This window comes from Salvelinus alpinus, chromosome 1 (assembly GCF_045679555.1).
Source record: "Salvelinus alpinus chromosome 1, SLU_Salpinus.1, whole genome shotgun sequence".
In the NCBI taxonomy this organism is placed as follows: Eukaryota; Metazoa; Chordata; class Actinopteri; order Salmoniformes; family Salmonidae; genus Salvelinus; species Salvelinus alpinus.
This window is the reverse complement of record NC_092086.1, coordinates 9,299,179-9,320,474: the sequence shown is the minus strand read 5'-3', so window position 1 is coordinate 9,320,474 and position 21,296 is coordinate 9,299,179. Positions and strand designations below refer to the sequence as shown.

At 41.9% G+C, this 21,296-nt stretch overlaps 2 protein-coding genes and 1 long non-coding RNA gene across 3 annotated transcripts in view; all 3 read left to right on the top strand.

Moving 5' to 3' along the window:
• LOC139567977 (NACHT, LRR and PYD domains-containing protein 12-like) overlaps positions 1-13,100 on the top strand; it is a 55,038-nt gene extending 41,938 nt beyond the window's left edge. The window contains exons 7-12 of the mRNA XM_071389656.1: positions 2,239-2,412; positions 7,852-8,025; positions 9,434-9,607; positions 10,577-10,750; positions 11,293-11,339; positions 11,796-13,100. Coding sequence (XP_071245757.1) covers positions 2,239-2,412; positions 7,852-8,025; positions 9,434-9,607; positions 10,577-10,750; positions 11,293-11,339; positions 11,796-12,322 — 1,270 coding nt within the window. The 3' untranslated portion in view covers positions 12,323-13,100. The remainder of the gene's footprint in view (positions 1-2,238; positions 2,413-7,851; positions 8,026-9,433; positions 9,608-10,576; positions 10,751-11,292; positions 11,340-11,795) is intronic.
• LOC139569930 (uncharacterized) overlaps positions 1-21,296 on the top strand; it is an 823,452-nt gene that overhangs the window by 69,647 nt on the left and 732,509 nt on the right. The window lies entirely within an intron of this gene.
• LOC139539816 (NLR family CARD domain-containing protein 3-like) overlaps positions 1-21,296 on the top strand; it is a 446,707-nt gene that overhangs the window by 78,959 nt on the left and 346,452 nt on the right. The gene's annotated exons all lie outside the window — the stretch shown is intronic.

Here is a 21,296-nt window from a genome sequence, read left to right as displayed (position 1 = left end):
CAGGAGAAAAGGACATTCTAAAACCAAACAACGATTTATTCTCGACCTAGGACTCCTTGTACAAGATTCTGATGGAAGCTCAACATAATTAAGAACAATTTATGATGTTATTTCGTATTTCTGTGGAAAATGTTATTCCTATTCTCTGCCGTTTTTGCGGGCGCTGTCTCGCCATAACGCAAGCTGTTTGTTATGGTAAAGTTATTTTTAAAAATCTAACACGGCGGTTGCATTAAGAACCAGTGTATCTTTCATTTGCTGTCCAACATGTATTTTTTAGTAAAGTTTATGATGAGTTCTTTGGTCAGATTAGGTGAGTGTCCAAAATATCTCCTGACATTCTGGGGAAATGTTGCTACATTTTCACAATGTATAACCACGGTTTGCAGCTCTAAATATGCAAATTTTCGAACAAAACATAAGTGTATTGTATAACCTGATGTTATAAGACTGCCATCTGATGAAGTTGTCCAAGGTTAGTGATTAATTTTATATCTTTTGCTGGTTTTTGCGATAGCTACCTTTTGCTGCAAATAAATGCATTTGTGTGTTTGGCTATTGTGGTAAGCTAATATAATGCTATATTGTGTTTTCGCTGTAAAACACTTAAAAAATCGGAAATATTGCCTGGATTCACAAGATGTTTATCTTTCATTTGCTGTACACCATGTATTTTTCATAAATGTTTTATGATGAGTATTTAGGTATTTCACGTTGCTCTCTGTAATTATTCTGGCTGCTTTGGTGATATTTTTGATGGTAGCTGCAATGTAAAACTATGATTTATACCTCAAATATGCACATTTTCGAATAAAACATACATTTATTGTATAACATGTTATACGACTGTCATCTGATGAAGTTGTTTCTCGGTTAGTGACTAATTATATCTATATTTGGTCGGTTTTGTGATAGCTACCTATGCGGTAGAAACATGGTGAAAATATGTCTTTTGCTATTGTGGTTAGCTAATAGAAATACATATTGTGTTTTCGCTGTAAAACATTTTAAAAATCGGAAATGATGGCTGGATTCACAAGATGTTTATCTTTCATTTGCTATATTGGACTTGTGATTTCATGATATTTATATGCTATTATTTACTTGTGGCGCTATGCTAGGCTATGCTAGTCAGCTTTTACTGATGAGGATGCCCCCGGATCCGGGATGGGTGTTAAGTAGAGTAATAATACAAATATAAACTTAGTCACACAACCCATTTGTAATGAGGAACTTAAATAATACTTGGGACATTTCATTATGTTGTTGTTTTATTTGTCTTTAAAGAAAAGTGGGAGATTGTTAAATTCATGTTTTAAGTCTCCCTATATTTCTGTTACTACGGTGATATCACTCTGTTATTAGTATGCCTGGGAGTGTCAGTGTTGATGGACCTGGCCTGAGTGTCATGGTAACCATGTATTTTTATTTAACCATTATTTTACCAGGGATATTGAATGAGAACACATTCTCATTTGCAGCAACAACCTTGGGAAAAGTTACAGGGGAGAGGAGGGGATGAATGAGCTAATTGTATGCTGGGATGATTAGGTGACCGTGATGGTATGAGGGACAGATTGGGAATTTAGCCAGGACACCGGGGTTAACACCCCTACTCTCACAATAAGTGCCATGGGATCTTTAATGACCTCAGAGAGTCAGGACACCAGTTTAACATCCCATCCGAAAAACAGCACCCAATCACTGCCCTGGGGTATTGGGATATTTTTTTAGACTAGAGGAAAGAGTGCCTCCTACTGGCCCTCCAACACCACTTCCAGCAGCATCTGGTCTCTCATCCAGGGACCAGGACCAACCCTGCTTAGCCTCAGAGAAAAGCCAGCAGTGGGATGCAGGGTGCTGGTCATTGTGGTAATACGGTGGAGTAAACGTTGTTCAACAAGAACATAGTCGTTGCTGTTTATAAAATAAAAATAAAATAGATATGGCTGTATACTCAATACAATCTAAATCTGATACCCCACTGTCTGTCTTTTGACTGATACTGCTTTTTAAACTGGTCTGGTCAGTCTACTCAAATATTTCTACAATAAATGTTTGTATCTACAAGCAATAATTCGAAAATTTGTCATTTCTAATAATGATACATTAATTTATGAATAGATATGGCAGGTTTCAGGACTCTGATATATCTGAACGTTTTGAAAAAATTCACTGCCACTATTTTCACCACCAAAGAATAGCAGTGTGATTTTAATATGATTCGACTCTTTGCAGGCTGTCAGGCTGTGGAGTCACAGAGGAAGGCTGTGCTTCTCTGGTCTCAGCTCTGAGGTCAAACCCCTCACACCTGAGAGAGCTGGATCTGAGTAACACTGACCTGAAGAATTCAGGAGTGAAGCTGCTCTCTGCTGGACTGGAGAATCCCCACTGTAAACTGGAGACTCTGAGGTCAGTATTCCTGTAGTTGGTCAACAAGTGATAACTGTTCACCAGATCCACATGTGTTTACCAGGCACACATAGTCCTCACCATATGTGTTTGGACAGTGAAGATTATAGTTTTACATTTGGTGCTATGCTCCAGCATTTTGGATTTGAGAGAGAATGTTTCATATTAAGCGACATAACAGAATGTCTCCTATTTTTTTGTGTTAATGGTGAGAGGTTAGCATGTTTTGTTGTAGTCTCTGTTATTGGTAATGGTGAGAAGTTAGCATGTTTTGTTGTAGCCTCTGTTATTGGTAATGGTGAGAGGTTAGCATGTTTTGTTGTAGCCTCTGTAACGCTCTCACTCATTATTATTCATGATTCATTCAAGTTCTTTCTCGATCATCGCAGTCACAGGCTTGATTTAGTAATTGTTTTCAAAGAATATGGGACCAAATACTAAACTTTTGACTACTTAAAAATTTGTCAGAATACTTATGACTTCTTCAAATGGGGGGACAAGATACATAAAGTGCTTTAATTTCTAAACATGAAACAGATTTGTATTAAAATACCCTCAAATAAAAGGTGACATTATATACTGTCACCTCAAATGAAACATTTGATCTTAAATCCAAAATGTTGGATTATAAAGTCAAATTTAAAATGTTAGCTTCACTGTCAAAATAGATATGGTGTGGACTGTATACTCAATACAATCTAAATCTGATACCTCACTGTCACTGAGAACTCAACCAGCTGGTCAGTAATCACCCCTGGAGGTGATCACTGAGAACTCAACCAGCTGGTCAGTAATCACCCCTGGAGGTGATCACTGAGAACTCAACCAGCTGGTCGGCAATCACCCCTGGAGGTGATCACTGAGAACTCAACCAGCTGGTCGGCAATCACCCCTGGAGATGATCACTGAGAACTCAACCAGCTGGTCAGTAATCACCCCTGGAGGTGATCACTGAGAACTCAACTAGCTGGTTTGAGCAACAGCATTTTATAGCAAAGTCCATCCTCCTTCAGTTTACATGACACAGGACAGATGTATGGAATGGGACACAAGGTTAAGATGTGTATGAAAGATACCTATAATTCACAGCAGACAGTATCTGCTGTAAAAACTGTTCTCATTGTGTAGAGACCAAGGTCTGGCCCTGGGGTCATCTCTCCCTGGTACCGAATAGAACAGAAACATTAACTCATGCTCTGGAATGCGGTCTCTTCAGGTTTCATCACCCAAAAGACGTCATGAATCTCCTGTCAGTGTTAAATCTCCCAGAGGCCCTTCCTCAGTAGAACACAGATGAGCGTTCTAACAACCCCTTATTCTGTTGCAGAAAACAACCATTTGATGCAATTAAAATATTATAACATTATCTTGTAATTTTCACCATAACGTCTAGTGGCTAGAGGTTTAGAGGAGCTGGCTGCTAAACAACTCCCAAAAGACTCATCTAGTGGATAGAGATTAAGAGGAGCTGGCTGCTAAACAACTCCCAAACGACTCATCTAGTTGCTAGAGGTTTAGAGGAGCTGGCTGCTAAACAACTCCCAAAAGACTCATCTAGTGGCTAGAGGTTTAGAGGAGCTGGCTGCTAAACAACTCCCAAAAGACTCATCTATTGGCTAGAGGTTTAGAGGAGCTGGCTGCTAAACAACTCCCAAAAGACTCATCTAGTGGCTAGAGGTTTAGAGGAGCTGGCTGCTAAACAACTCCCAAAAGACTAATCTAGTGGCTAGAGGTTTAGAGGAGCTGGCTGCTAAACAACTCCCAAAGGACTCATCTAGTGGCTAGAGGTTTAGAGGAGCTGGCTGCTAAACAACTCCCAAAGGACTCATCTAGTGGCTAGAGGTTTAGAGGAGCTGGCTGCTGAACAACTCCCAAACGACTCATCTACTGGCTAGAGGTTTAGAGGAGCTGGCTACTAAACAACTCCCAAAAGACTCATCTAGTGGCTAGAGGTTTAGAGGAGCTGGCTGCTAAACAACTCCCAAAAGACTCACCGACATGCGCCTCAGAGTCACTCAGATTGCTGCTGACTTTGATCTGCCAGAAACAATGAAAACTTAATTCCATAGACATCAAATCTGCATTTTTCAGGGAACAGAGCATCAAGGGACATTCACATCTGACCTCCGCCTGAAGCTAAGAGTGAAGGAACACTGTGGAAACTAACAAGGTGTGTGTCTGGCCTGGCAGGTGCATCACTCTACTGGTACAGCAAAGTCAAGGCAACAATGCTGAGTACAGGTGGAAAAATGTCACAAGTGGATCCTGCAGTTTTCTATTGGCTTGACTGGAGTACTTGCCTGTCATGTTGATGACTTCATCTGGGGCCGCTCACAGACCTTTGCTACAACTGTGATTCCACACCTCAAAGCTGTTTTCCTGGTCGACCACAAAGGAGCAGCTTGCTGACTGTCTGACTAAAAAGGGAGCATCCGGTCTTGTGCTCCTAAAGACACTCAGTAATGGAAATTGGCAGCTTGACTAATACAAATATAAACTGAGTCAAACAACCCATTTGTAATGAGGAACTTGAATTATACTTGGGACATTTCGTTATTTAGTTGTTTTATTTGTCTTTAAACTTCTTGTCAATAGGGGGGCGCTGTTTTCACTTTGGAAAAAATCGTGCCCAAATTAATCTGCCTCGTACTCTATTCTAGATCGTACAATATGCATATTATTATTACTATTGGATAGAAAACACTCTCAAGTTTCTAAAACTGTTTGAATTATATCTGTGAGTAAAACAGAACTCATTTTGCAGCAAACTTCCAGACAGGAAGTGAAAAATCTGAAAACGATGCTCTGTTCCAGGGCCTGCCTATTCAATTGCCTAATATTTATCGATATGCATGCACTTCATACGTCTTCCACTAGATGTCAACAGGCAGTGGAAGGTGGAATGGGGTGTCTAGCTTGATCTGAGGTCGAACAAGAGCCTTTGGAGTGGGAGGTCAGGAATTTCCTTTGTCTACCAAGGCGCAAGGCGGAGCTCGACATTGGCTTCTGAAAAGCGTTCGGTATACACGGCGGATATCTCCGGCTCTGTTTTTATTTGATACATATTAGAAAAACATCATAAAGTAGGGGTTTTTTCAACCGAGTTTCATCAGTTTATTTGGACTTTTGGAGTTTTCCGTTCTTTGCGTCGAGAAACTGGGAACGTCATCAACATTGGCTAGCATTGTGGCAAGATTTCGACAGGAGAAAAGGACATTCTAAAACCAAACAACGATTTATTCTCGACCTAGGACTCCTTGTACAAGATTCTGATGGAAGGTCAACATAATTAAGAACAATTTATGATGTTATTTCGTATTTCTGTGGAAAATGTTATTCCTATTCTCTGCCGTTTTTGCGGGCGCTGTCTCGCCATAACGCAAGCTGTTTGTTATGGTAAAGTTATTTAAAAAAATCTAACACGGCGGTTGCATTAAGAACCAGTGTATCTTTCATTTGCTGTCCAACATGTATTTTTTAGTAAAGTTTATGATGAGTTCTTTGGTCAGATTAGGTGAGTGTCCAAAATATCTCCTGACATTCTGGGGAAATGTTGCTACATTTTCACAATGTGTAACCACGGTTTGCAGCTCTAAATATGCAAATTTTCGAACAAAACATAGGTGTATTGTATAACCTGATGTTATAAGACTGCCATCTGATGAAGTTGTCCAAGGTTAGTGATTAATTGTATATCTTTTGCTGGTTTTTGCGATAGCTACCTTTTGCTGCTAATAAATGCATTTGTGTGTTTGGCTATTGTGGTAAGCTAATATAATGCTATATTGTGTTTTCGCTGTAAAACACTTAAAAAATCGGAAATATTTCCTGGATTCACAAGATGTTTATCTTTCATTTGCTGTACACCATGTATTTTTCATAAATGTTTTATGATGAGTATTTAGGTATTTCACGTTGCTCTCTGTAATTATTCTGGCTGCTTTGGTGATATTTTTGATGGTAGCTGCAATGTAAAACTATGATTTATACCTCAAATATGCACATTTTCGAATAAAACATACATTTATTGTATAACATGTTATACGACTGTCATCTGATGAAGTTGTTTCTCGGTTAGTGACTAATTATATCTATATTTGGTCGGTTTTGTGATAGCTACCTATGCGGTAGAAACATGGTGAAAATATGTCTTTTGCTATTGTGGTTAGCTAATAGAAATACATATTGTGTTTTCGCTGTAAAACATTTTAAAAATCGGAAATGATGGCTGGATTCACAAGATGTTTATCTTTCATTTGCTATATTGGACTTGTGATTTCATGATATTTATATGCTATTATTTACTTGTGGCGCTATGCTAGGCTATGCTAGTCAGCTTTTACTGATGAGGATGCCCCCGGATCCGGGATGGGTGTTAAGTAGAGTAATAATACAAATATAAACTTAGTCACACAACCCATTTGTAATGAGGAACTTAAATAATACTTGGGACATTTCATTATGTTGTTGTTTTATTTGTCTTTAAAGAAAAGTGGGAGATTGTTAAATTCATGTTTTAAGTCTCCCTATATTTCTGTTACTACGGTGATATCACTCTGTTATTAGTACGCCTGGGAGTGTCAGTGTTGATGGACCTGGCCTGAGTGTCATGGTAACCATGTATTTTTATTTAACCATTATTTTACCAGGGATATTGAATGAGAACACATTCTCATTTGCAGCAACAACCTTGGGAAAAGTTACAGGGGAGAGGAGGGGATGAATGAGCTAATTATATGCTGGGATGATTAGGTGACCGTGATGGTATGAGGGACAGATTGGGAATTTAGCCAGGACACCGGGGTTAACACCCCTACTCTCACAATAAGTGCCATGGGATCTTTAATGACCTCAGAGAGTCAGGACACCAGTTTAACATCCCATCTGAAAAACAGCACCCAATCACTGCACTGGGGTATTGGGATATTTTTTTAGACTAGAGGAAAGAGTGCGTCCTACTGGCCCTCCAACACCACTTCCAGCAGTATCTGATCTCTCATCCAGGGACCAGGACCAACCCTGCTTACCCTCAGAGAAAAGCCAGCAGTGGGATGCAGGGTGCTGGTCATTGTGGTAATACGGTGGAGTAAACGTTGTTCAACAAGAACATAGTCGTTGCTGTTTATAAAATAAAAATAAAATAGATATGGCTGTATACTCAATACAATCTAAATCTGATACCCCACTGTCTGTCTTTTGACTGATACTGCTTTTTAAACTGGTCTGGTCAGTCTACTCAAATATTTCTACAATAAATGTTTGTATCTACAAGCAATAATTTGAAAATTTGTCATTTCTAATAATGATACATTAATTTATGAATAGATATGGCAGGTTTCAGGACTCTGATATATCTGAACGTTTTGAAAAAATTCACTGCCACTATTTTCACCACCAAAGAATAGCAGTGTGATTTTAATATGATTCGACTCTTTGCAGGCTGTCAGGCTGTGGAGTCACAGAGGAAGGCTGTGCTTCTCTGGTCTCAGCTCTGGAGTCAAACCCCTCACACCTGAGAGAGCTGGATCTGAGTAACACTGACCTGAAGGATTCAGGAGTGAAGCTGCTCTCTGCTGGACTGGGGAATCCCCACTGTAAACTGGAGACTCTGAGGTCAGTATTCCTGTAGTTGGTCAACAAGTGATAACTGTTCACCAGATCCACATGTGTTTACCAGGCACACATAGTCCACAACATATGTGTTTGGACAGTGAAGCTTACAGTTTTACATTTGGTGCTATGCTCCAGCATTTTGGATTTGAGATAGAATGTTTCATATTAGGCAACAGTACAGAATGTTACCTTTAACTTGAGGTTAATGGTGGGAGGTTAGTATGTTTTGTTGTAGTCTCTGTAACTCTCTCACTCATTATAATTCATGATCTTTCTCAATCATGGCAGTCACAGGCTTGATTTAGTCATCGTGTTCAAAGAATATGGGACCAAATACTAAACTTTTGACTACTTTAATACACTATAAGTGAATTGGTCAGAATACTTATGACTTCTTCAAATAGGGGGACTAGATACATAAAGTGCTTTTATTTTTCTAAATGGTGAAACAGATATGTATTAAAATACCCTCAAATAAAAGGTGACATTATATACTGTCACCTCATATGAAACATTTGATCTGAAATCCAAAATGTTGGAGTATAGAGCCACATTTAAAATGTTAGCTTCACTGTCAAAATAGATATGGTGTGGACTGTATACTCAATACAATCTAAATCTGATACCTCACTGTCTGTCTTTTGACTGATACTGCTTTTTAAACTGGTCTGGTCAGTCTACTCAAATATTCGTACAATACATTTTTTTCTCTACAAGCAATACTTTGATAATTTGTAATTTCTAATAATTATACATTCATTTATGTGTAGATATGGCAGGTTTCAGGAAACTTGTCACGTTCCTGACCTGTTTTCCTTTGTCTTGTATTTATTTAGTTGGTCAGGGCGTGAGTTGGGTGGGTTGTCGATGTGTGATATTTTGTTGGGGTTTTTGTGTGTTCGGCCTGGTATGATTCTCAATCAGAGGCAGCTGTCAATCGTTGTCCCTGATTGGGAATCATACTTAGGCAGCCTGGGTTTCACGTGTGTTTTGTGGGTGTTTGTCTACCGTGTTAGTGTTTTCTCCACACTTCGTTTATTGTTTTTTTATTTGTGTTCAGTTTTCGGTTTTAATAAATCATCATGAGCACGAACCACTCTGCATATTGGTCCGATGAGGAGGACGACAGAGACTATCGTTACAACACTGATGTATCTGAACATTTAGAAAAAATATATACTGCCACTATTTTCACCACCAAAGAATAGCAGTGTGATTTTAATATAATTTGACTCTTTGCAGGCTGTCAGGCTGTCTAGTCACAGAGGAAGGCTGTGCTTCTCAGGTCTCAGCTCTGAGGTCAAACAAAACACATTTATTTGTGCACAGGTTACAGTGTAAGCAGGGAAAGCTAAGCGTAACATTTTAATACAACCTGTCTGTCATTGTATTTCTTCTGTGTTGGCAGACTCACTGGCTGTAAACTCACAGACACATCCTGTAAAGTGTTGGCCTCAGTTCTCAGTTCAAACCCCTCACACCTGAGAGAGCTAGATCTGAGTAACAATGACCTGAAGGATTCAGGAGTGAAGCTGCTCTCTGCTGGACTGGGGAATCCCCACTGTAAACTGGAGACTCTGAGGTAAGTATTCCTGTAGTTGGTCAACAAGTGATAACTGTTCATCAGATCCACATGTGTTTACCAGACACACATAGTCCACACCATATGTGTTTGGACAGTGAAGCTTACAGTTTTACATTTGGTGCTATGCTCCAGCATTTTGGATTTGAGATACAATGTTTCATATTAAGCGACATAACAGAATGTCTCCTATTTTTTTGTGTTAATGGTGAGAGGTTAGCATGTTTTGTTGTAGTCTCTGTTATTGGTAATGGTGAGAGGTTAGCATGTTTTGTTGTAGCCTCTGTTATTGGTAATGGTGAGAGGTTAGCATGTTTTGTTGTAGCCTCTGTAACGCTCTCACTGATTATTATTCATGATTCATTCATGATCTTTCTCGATCATGGCAGTCACAGGCTTGATTTAGTAATTCTTTTCAAAGAATATGGGACCAAATACTAAACTTTTGACTACGTAAAAATTTGTCAGAATACTTATACTTATACTTCAAATGGGGGGACAAGATACATAAAGTGCTTTAATTTCTAAACATGAAACAGATTTGTATTAAAATACCCTCAAATAAAAGGTGACATTATATACTGTCACCTCAAATGAAACATTTGATCTTAAATCCAAAATGTTGGAGTATAAAGTCACATTTAAAATGTTAGCTTCACTGTCATTATAGATATGGTGTGGACTGTATACTCAAGACAATCTACATCTGATACCTCACTGTCTGTCTCTTGACTGATACTGCTTTTTAAACTGGTCTGGTCAGTCTACTCAAATATTTGTACTATACATGTTTCTATCTGAAAGCAATACTTTGATAATTTATAATAATGATACATTCATTAATTTATGAATAGATATGGCAGGTTTCAGGACACTGATGTATCTGAATATTTAGAAAAATTTATACTGCCACTATTTTCACCACCAAAGAATATCAGTGTGATTTTAATATGATTCGACTCTTTGCAGGCTGTCAGGCTGTCTAGTCACAGAGGAAGGCTGTGCTTCTCTGGTCTCAGCTCTGAGGTCAAACCCCTCACACCTGAGAGAGCTGGACCTGAGCTACAATCACCCAGGATACTCAGGAGTCAGACTGCTCTCTGCTGGACTGGAGGATCCACACTGCAGACTGGAGAAACTCAAGTATGTAGAGGGTTTATGTCAATGTTCATATCAGACATGTTTGACTTATCAGGCAAGTTAAGACAAACATTCTGACCACCACTTGGACAAAGTTATATGCTGACTATGTGTGAGTGTGTGTCCAGTGTTTCCAGTGTGTTTCCAGTGTGTCATAGACACACACATACTCTGGACACAAACACACACTGGAAACACAAACAAACACACTGGACACACACACACACACAGTGGACACACACAGACACTGGAAACACACGCTGTCTTACCAACGCATTAAGTTATTTGCTGTGCGCGTGTGTGTGTGTGTGTGTGTGTGTATCCAGTGTGTATCCAGTGTGTGTCCAGTGTGTGTGTCCAGTGTGTGTGTCCAGTGTGTGTGTCCAGTGTGTGTGTCCAGTGTGTGTGTCCAGTGTGTGTGTCCAGTGTGTGTGTCCAGTGTGTGTGTGTGTGTGTGTGTGTGTGTGTGTGTGTGTGTGTGTGTGTCCAGTGTGAGTTCAGGTGTATCCCTCAATGACTGTCTGTTCTTCTGCTTACCGCTACAGTGTGGAACATGGTGGAGAGAACACAATGAAACCTGGGCTTAGAAAATGTGAGTGTTGACTGCTGTGAAGAATATGACTAAGAATAGGTCTTAATTCAAGTTAAGTCAAAGTCAAAGACCAACATCATTACTTACTTGGTCAAATTAAATATCAGCTGTAGTTCTACAGAAGCAGAAATCAGGGACACCAACGTTTACAAAGAGTTGCTTTGACAATGTGTGTGTGTGTGTGGCGCGTTCATGTTACATAAGAAATGTGTGTTTGTGTTCATGCATGCATACTGGTGTGTGTGTGTCTGTGTGTGTTTGTGTAATTAATGGGAATAAGTGTGTTTTATGTTACCATACAGTTTAACATATGATCATTCAACAAGTCTCAAGTTACCTTAACTTCTCCTTTTGATACCTAGAAACATCTACATTAAATGAATTAGTGAAAAGTGAGTTAACATTCTAATGTGAATGATGATGATTTCTAATATTGTGTCTGGTTTCATCCATCAGATGTCTGTGATCTCACACTGGACCTAAACACAGTAGACAGACTCCTCTCTCTGTCTGAGGAGAACAGAAAGGTGACATGTAGGAGAGAGGAGCAGCCGTATCCTGATCACCCAGAGAGATTTGAGGACTGTGGACAGGTGCTGTGTAGAGAGGGTCTGACTGGGCGCTGTTACTGGGAGGTAGAGTGTAGTGGGAGAGGGGCTGGTATAGGAGTGACATATAAAGGAATCAACAGGAGAGGATGGGGTGATGACTGTTGTCTTGGATACAATGACAAGTCCTGGAGTCTGTTCTGCTCTGACAACAGTTACATTGCCTGGCACAATAATAATCCCACTACCATAGACGTCCCCTCCTCCGGCTCCCACAGAGTAGGAGTGTATCTGGACTGGCCAGCCGGCACTCTGTCCTTCTATAGAGCCTCCTCTGACACACTGACCCACCTGTACACATTCACCTCCACATTCACTGAGCCCCTCTATCCAGGGTTTGGGGTTTGGTGGGATGGCGACTCAGTGTCCCTGTAAATAATAACCTGACACACACACACACACACACACACACACACACACACACACACACACACACACACACACACACACACACACACACACACACACACACACACACACACACACACACACACACACACTGGACACACAGGACACACACACACACACACTGGACACACACACACACACACACACTGGACACACAGGACACACACACACACACACACACACACACACTGGAGACACACACTGGACACACACACACACACACACACACACACACACACACACACACACACACACACACACACTGGAGAAACACACACACACACACACTGGAGAAACACACACACACAAACACTGGAGAAACACACACACACACACACACACACACAATGGAGAAACACACACACATACACACACACACACACACACACACACACACACAGGACACACACACAAACATTCTTCCTATAATTGTGACAATAACACCGTTAAAATACCAATGTGATAATAAATTGTATGTCTTTTATGTTGAATAACAAATTGTATAATTATATATGGACATACGCTCCATAGTTGTACAAGTATACAAGGATATATTGTACTTTTCATAATAAAACATAGTTGAAACAAGAAAAGCATGTTAATTGTGAAAACAGTTTGGTTATTGATGTTACGTTTCCTCTGTCAGGTTGACGTTAACCTGCGACTGGTTGAAACATGAAACAAATATGAAATGAAATACAAAACAATTAAATATGTGAAATTGAATTAAACAAATTGTACAACAGAGTGTTGTGATGCAGGGTTACTATAGCAACAGAGTGTTGTGATGCAGGGTCACTATAGCAACAGAGTGTTGTAATGCAGGGTCACTATAGAAACAGAGTGTTGTGATGCAGGATCACTATAGCAACAGAGTTCACTCTCTCTCTTTTCTCTTCTCTCTCTGCCCTCTCTTCTCTCCCTCTGCTCTCTCTGCTCTGCTGTTCTTTCTTTTCTCTGCTCTCTCTCTCTCTGCTCTCTGCTCTCTGCTCTCTGCTCTCCCTCTCTGCTCTCTGCCCTCTCTGCTCTCTCTCTCTCTCCATCTGCTCTCTCTGTTCTCTGCTCTCTCTGCTCTCTCCCTCTGCTCTCTCTGCTCTCTCTATATGTTCTCTGATCTCTCTCTTTCTCTGTTCTCTGCTCTCTCTCTCTTTTCTCTACTCTTCCTGCTCTCTCTCTCTGTTCTCTGCCCTCTCTCTATCTCTTTTCTCTCTGCTCTCTCGCTCTGCTCTCTCTCTCTGCTCTCTCAGCCTGCTCTGCTCTCTCTCTGTTCTCTCTGCTCTCTGTTCTCTCTTTTCTCTGCCCTCTCTGCTCTCTCTCTGCCCTCTCTGCTCTCTCTGCTCTCTGCTCTCTCTTTGCCCCCCGCTCTCTCTCTGCTCTCTCAGCCTGCTCTCTGCTTGCTCTCGCTCTGCTATCTCTCTCCCTCTGCTCTCTCTCTCTGTTCTCTGTTCTCTGCTCTCTCTCTCTGTCTCTCTGCTCTCTCTCTCTGCACTCTCAGCCTACTCTCTGCTCTCTTTCTGCTCTCTACTCTCTGCTCTCTCTCTGCTCTCTGCCCTCTCTCTTCTCTCTCTCTCACTCTCTGCTCTCTCTGCTCTCTCTCTGTTCTCTGCTCTCTCTTTTCTCTACTCTTCCTGCTCTCTCTCTGCTCGCTCTCTCTGCTCTCTCAGCCGGCTCTCTGCTCGCTCTCTCTCTGCTATCTCTCTCCCTCTGCTCTCTCTCTCTGTTATCTGCTCTCTCTCTCTCTCTGTTATCTGCTCTGTATCTCACTCTGCTCTCTCTGCTCTCTCTCTCTGCTCTCTTTCTGCTCTCTGCTCTCTCTGCTCTCTGCCCTCTCTCTTCTCTCTCTCACTCTCTGCTCTCTCTCAGCCTGCTTTCTGCTCTCTCCCTACTCTCTCCCTCTTTCTGCTCTCTGCTCTCTCTCTCTGCGCTCTCTCTCTCTGCCCTCTCTGTTCTCTCTCCCTCTCTGCTCTCTCTGCTCTCTCTCTCTACCTCTATGCTCTCTGCCCTCTCTCTTCTCTCTCTCTCTGCTCTCTCCCTACTCTCTCTCTCTCTTTCTGCTCTCTGCGCTCTCTCTGCTCTCTCTGTTCTCTCTGCTCTCTTTCCCTCTCTGCTCTCTCTCTCTCCCTCTGTTCTCTCTGCTCTCCCTCTGTTCTCTCTGTTCTCTGCTCTCTCTCTCTGCTCTGCTGCTCTTTCTCTTTTCTCTGCTCTCTCTCTCTCTGCTCTCTCTCTTTCTGCTCTCATTCTCTGCTCTCTCTCTCTCTGCCCTCTCTGCTCTCTGCTCTCTCTTCTCTGCTCTCTCTCTGATCTCTCTCTCTCTCTCTCTCTCTCTCTCTCTCTCTCTCTCTCTCCTCTGCTCTTCTCTCTCTCTTTCTGTTCTCTGCTCTCTCTACCCTCTTTCTCTCTGCTCTCTCACTTTCTGCTCTCTGGTCTCTCCCTCTCTCTCTTTTCTCTGCTCTCTCTTTTCCCTGCTCTCTGCTCTCTTTTTCCCTGCTCTCTGCTCTCTCTCTCTGCTCTCTCAGCCTGCTCTCTGCTCTCTCTCTCTGCTCTCTCTCTGTGCTCTCCTCTCTCTCTCTGCTCTCTCTCTCGCTTTTTATCTTAACAGAGGTGCAGTTTGGACAATCACCACTTGATAGCAGTGTTAAACCAGAAGTGATGAAAACAACATCACTGCAGAGAGAGAGAGATTCTAATATACTGATATACAGTGGATTCAGAAAGTATTCAGACCCCTTGATTTTTTACAAATTTTGTCACGTTACAGCCTTATTCTAAAATGGATTACATTGTTTTTTCCCTCATCAATCTACACACAATAACCCATAATTACAAAGCAGAAACTGTTTATTTTATGTGTGCAAATGTATATTTAAAAAGAATCTTAGATATCACATTTACATAAGTATTCAGACCCTTTACTCAGTACTTTGTTGAAACACCTTTGGCAGCGATTACAGCATTAAGTCTTCTTGGGTATGACGCTACAAGCTTGGCACACCTGTATTTGGGGAGTTTCTCCCATTCTTCTCTGCAGATCCTCTCAAGCTCTGTCAGGTTGGATGGGGAGCGTCGCTGCACAGCTATTTTCAGGTCTCTCCAGAGATGTTCGATCGGGTTCAAGTCTGGGCTCTGGCTGGGCCACTCAAGGACATTCAGAGACTTGTCCTAAATCCACTCCTGCGTTGTCTTGGCTGTGTGCTTAGGATCGTTGTCCTGTTGGAAGGTGAACCTTCACCCCAGTCTGTGTATACTATACTGGGAGGGTAGAGAGTCAGAACAGAGGGAAAGAGAGAGAGGGAGGGTAGAGAGTCAGAACAGAGGGAAAGAGAGAGAGAGGGAGGGTAGAGAGTCAGAACAGAGGGAAAGAGAGAGAGAGGGAGGGTAGAGAGTCAGAACAGAGGGAAAGAGAGAGAGGGAGGGTAGAGAGTCAGAACAGAGGGAAAGAGAGAGAGAGGGAGGGTAGAGAGTCAGAACAGAGGGAAAGAGAGAGAGAGGGAGGGTAGAGAGTCAGAACAGAGGGAAAGAGAGAGAGGGAGGGTAGAGAGTCAGAACAGAGGGAAAGAGAGAGAGAGGGAGGGTAGAGAGTCAGAACAGAGGGAAAGAGAGAGAGAGGGAGTGGAGACAGAGGATGTGTGGAGGTTATTTATATTTGGTAATTGGGGCCTTTTGAGCCTGATGGGCTGGGTGACATCAGTGACTCTCTGAGAGATATGAGCTGCTGTGGAGGGAGAGCAGAGCAGTCTAACAGAGTTATGGGATTGTTTCTTAAACACAGAGAATCCCTTAGGGCTGTTTCCTGCTCCTCTTGTCTGTCTGTCTGTCTGTCTCTTGCTCTCTCTGTCTGTTGCCCCCAAAAGGTTCCTCGATGAACCCCACCTCCTATTGGGTTCATGGAAGAACCTTTAGTTGGTGGGGTTTCATCGAGGAACCTCTTTAGTTGGTGGGGGTTCATCGAGGAACCTCTTTAGTTGGTGGGGGTTCATCGAGGAACCTCTTTAGTTGGTGGGGGTTTATTGAGGAACCTCTTTAGTTGGTGGGGGTTCATCGAGGAACCGCTTTAGTTGGTGGGGGTTCTTGCAGGAACCTCTTTAGTTGGTGGGGGTTTATTGAGGAACCTCTTTAGTTGGTGGGGGTTTATTGAGGAACCTCTTTAGTTGGTGGGGGTTCTTGCAGCAGCCTCTTTAGTTGGTGGGGTTAATCGAGGAACCTCTTTAGTTGGTGGGGTTAATCGAGGAACCTCTTTAGTTGGTGGGGGTTCATTGAGGAACCTCTTTAGTTGGGGGGGTTCTTGCAGGAACCTAGCTGCCCAACTGAAACATTTGGATGTGAAAGGAGAGCAGGTTCAGGCACTAAACTGAAACTGTAAAGATCTCCTCAATTTAAGGTTAGTCCCTTCTATGATCTACATTTATATTGTTTTAGGATGATCTGTCTTTCCATATTTGTCCAAAACTTAATAAAAAAGAAAATGTACACAATTCAATGGATATCAATCAACAAAGAGGTAAGAATATGTAGTCTACCAGAACATGTAGTCTACCAGAACATGTAGTCTACCAGAACATGTAGTCTACCAGAACATGTAGTCTACCAGAACATGTAGTCTACCAGAACATGTAGTCTACCAGAACAGGTAGTCTACCAGAACAGGTAGTCTACCAGAACAGGTAGTCTACCAGAACAGGTAGTCTACCAGAACAGGTAGTCTACCAGAACATGTAGTCTACCAGAACATGTAGTCTCCCGGAACATGTAGTCTACCAGAACAGGTAGTCTACCAGAACAGGTAGTCTACCAGAACAGGTAGTCTACCAGAACATGTAGTCTACCAGAACATGTAGTCTACCAGAACATGTAGTCTACCAGAACATGTAGTCTCCCGGAACATGTAGTCTACCAGAACATGTAGTCCAGTAGAACATGTAGTCTACCAGAACATGTAGTCTACCAGAACATGTAGTCTACCAGAACATGTAGTCTACCAGAACATGTAGTCTACCAGAACATGTAGTCCAGTAGAACATGTAGTCTACCAGAACATGTAGTCTACCAGAACATGTAGTCTACCAGAACATGTAGTCTACCAGAACATGTAGTCCAGTAGAACATGTAGTCTACCAGAACATGTAGTATACCAGAACATGTAGTCTACCAGAACATGTAGTCTACCAGAACATGTAGTCCAGTAGAACATGTAGTCCAGTAGAACATGTAGTCTACCAGAACATGTAGTCCAGTAGAACATGCAGTCTACCAGAACATGTAGTCCAGTAGAACATGTAGTCTACCAGAACATGTAGTATACCAGAACATGTAGTCTACCAGAACATGTAGTCCAGTAGAACATGTAGTCTACCGGAAAATCACTTCATCATATACCATCTGAGGACTCCAACATGGTGTGGGGACCATCCCCTATGGTTCTTCATTTCATCATATACCATGGATATTCATATACCATCTGAGGACTCCAACATGGTGTGGGGACCAACCCCTATGGGCGATGATATGCCTCACAGCCCTCCTTTCTAGTCACCCCATTCATTCATTCATTCAGAGGCGGCAGGTAGCATAGTGGTTAGATCGTTGGGCCAGTAACCTAAAGGTTGCTAGATTGAATCCCGAGCTGACAAGGTAAAAATCTGTTAACCCATGCCATCATTGTAAGTAAGAATTTATTTTAACTGACTTGCCTAGTTAAATAAAGGTTAAACCTTTACACAGCATGAGGATGTGTATGATGGGGTGGTCAGTACTATTTTTTGTGGACACCATCAAGGCCTATGTAGCCGCACTTTTAGATGTGGTGATTGCAAAGTATATAAGAGAAAGATGCCAAGGTTGTATGATCAATCATCCCAGCCAGTGACGACATCCTTGTTTATACATCCCACCCAAGTACTTCTTCAACTGCTTTGATGAACTGGTGAAAAGACTGTGGTCCGATGGTCGGAGCCATGGAGTCTGTGGGTCTGGTGCCATCTATTCCTAGGGTTTATGGGGTAACAGAGGCATGTCTACATGAACTGAAGGAGGCAATCATCATCCATGAGAAACTCAAAGAAATCAAGCATTCACTGGAGGACAACAACAAAGACAAGGAAGCTTTGGTGTTGGATTGGTGACTTTCTGGCTCAATAAACCCCAAGAAAACCAATACCATTTTTACATTTTTTATTATTATACATTTACAACTTCTTAAGAGTAGGGGGCACTATTTTCACGTCCGGATGAAAAGTGTGCCCAAAGTAAACTGCCTGCTACTCAGGCCCAGAAGCTAGGATATGCATATAATTGGTAGATTTGGATAGAAAACACTCTAACGTTTCTAAAACTGTTAAAATTATGTCTGTGAGTATAACTTATTTGGCAGGCGAAACCCCGAGGTACAAACCATCCAGGAATTTTTGATGTTGGTGAATTCACTCTCTTTTCAATGAGAAAATACCTAAAGTTGGATTAGGAAAGTTGTTTGAAATGTTTGGTTCAAGTTTACAGGTAACTTATTAGAGTTGGACTAGTTGTAACCGGTGTATTTTCTCAATCAAACGTGCCAAATAAATGGACATTTTGGGGATATAACGCCAGAATTTATCGAACAAAAGGACCATTTGTGATGTTTACTGGACATATTGGAGTACCAACAATAAGAAGTTCTTCAAAGGTAAGAATTATATAGTTATTTCAGACTTTTGTGTCGCGCCTGGCTGGTTGCCATATGATTTTGTATGTGTTTGTATGCGGGGTGCTGTCCTCAGATAATCGCATGGTTTGCTTTCGCCGTAAAGCCTTTTTGAAATCTGACACTGAGGCTGGATTAAACAAGAAGTTAAGCTTTATTTTTAAGTATTACACATGTATGTTTTGAGAATTTTTATTATGAGTATTTCTGTTTTTGAATTTGGCGCGCTGCAATTTCCTTGGATGTTGTCAAGTCAATCCCGTTAACGGGATTTGAGCGGGAATGGGGGTGAAGGGATCCTAAGAGGTTTTAATAACGTATTTTGTTTGTATTAATAATATTTATTTATTTCTAAAAATACATAAATAAAAAACACTACATATCAAGTAATGGGTAACTATTTGCATAATATGCTAGAGAGAATGACTACATGTTTTCTTTTGAGAGAATTTACAACTCTTATGAAACAAATTATTGAAAATAAAGTGTACAATGCAGAGCTCTACACAGCCAACAATACAGGGGTTAATGCCTCACTCTACACAGCCAACATTACAGGGGTTAATGCCTCACTCTACACAGCCAACATTACAGGGGTTAATGCCTCACTCTACACAGCCAACATTACAGGGGTTAATGCCTCACTCTACACAGCCAACAATACAGCGGTTAATGCCTCACTCTACACAGCCAACATTACAGGGGTTAATGCCTCACTCTACACAGCCAACAATACAGGGGTTAATGCCTCACTCTACACAGCCAACAATACAGCGGTTAATGCCTCACTCTACACAGCCAACATTACAGGGGTTAATGCCTCACTCTACACAGCCAACAATACAGGGGTTAATGCCTCACTCTACACAGCCAACAATACAGGGGTTAATGCAGAGCTCTACACAGCCAACATTACAGGGGTTAATGCCTCACTCTACACAGCCAACATTACAGGGGTTAATGCCTCACTCTACACAGCCAACAATACAGGGGTTAATGCCTCACTTTACACAGCCAACATTACAGGGGTTAATGCCTCACTCTACACAGCCAACAATACAGGGGTTAATGCCTCACTCTACACAGCCAACAATACAGCGGTTAATGCCTCACTCTACACAGCCAACATTACAGGGGTTAATGCCTCACTCTACACAGCCAACAATACAGGGGTTAATGCCTCACTCTACACAGCCAACAATACAGCGGTTAATGCCTCACTCTACACAGCCAACATTACAGGGGTTAATGCCTCACTCTACACAGCCAACAATACAGGGGTTAATGCCTCACTCTACACAGCCAACAATACAGCGGTTAATGCCTCACTCTACACAGCCAACATTACAGGGGTTAATGCCTCACTCTACACAGCCAACAATACAGGGGTTAATGCCTCACTCTACACAGCCAACAATACAGGGGTTAATGCAGAGCTCTACACAGCCAACATTACAGGGGTTAATGCCTCACTCTACACAGCCAACATTACAGGGGTTAATGCCTCACTCTACACAGCCAACAATACAGGGGTTAATGCCTCACTTTACACAGCCAACATTACAGGGGTTAATGCCTCACTCTACACAGCCAACAATACAGGGGTTAATGCCTCACTCTACACAGCCAACAATACAGCGGTTAATGCCTCACTCTACACAGCCAACATTACAGGGGTTAATGCCTCACTCTACACAGCCAACAATACAGGGGTTAATGCCTCACTCTACACAGCCAACAATACAGGGGTTAATGCAGAGCTCTACACAGCCAACATTACAGGGGTTAATGCCTCACTCTACACAGCCAACAATACAGGGGTTAATGCCTCACTCTACACAGCCAACATTACAGGGGTTAATGCCTCACTCTACACAGCCAACAATACAGGGGTTAATGCCTCACTCTACACAGCCAACAATACAGGGGTTAATGCCTCACTCTACACAGCCAACAATACAGTGGTTAATGCCTCACTCTACACAGCCAACATTACAGGGGTTAATGCCTCACTCTACACAGCCAACAATACAGGGGTTAATGCCTCACTCTACACAGCCAACATTACAGGGGTTAATGCCTCACTCTACACAGCCAACAATACAGGGGTTAATGCCTCACTCTACACAGCCAACAATACAGGGGTTAATGCAGAGCTCTACACAGCCAACAATACAGGGGTTAATGCCTCACTCTACACAGCCAACATTACAGGGGTTAATGCCTCACTCTACACAGCCAACAATACAGGGGTTAATGCCTCAC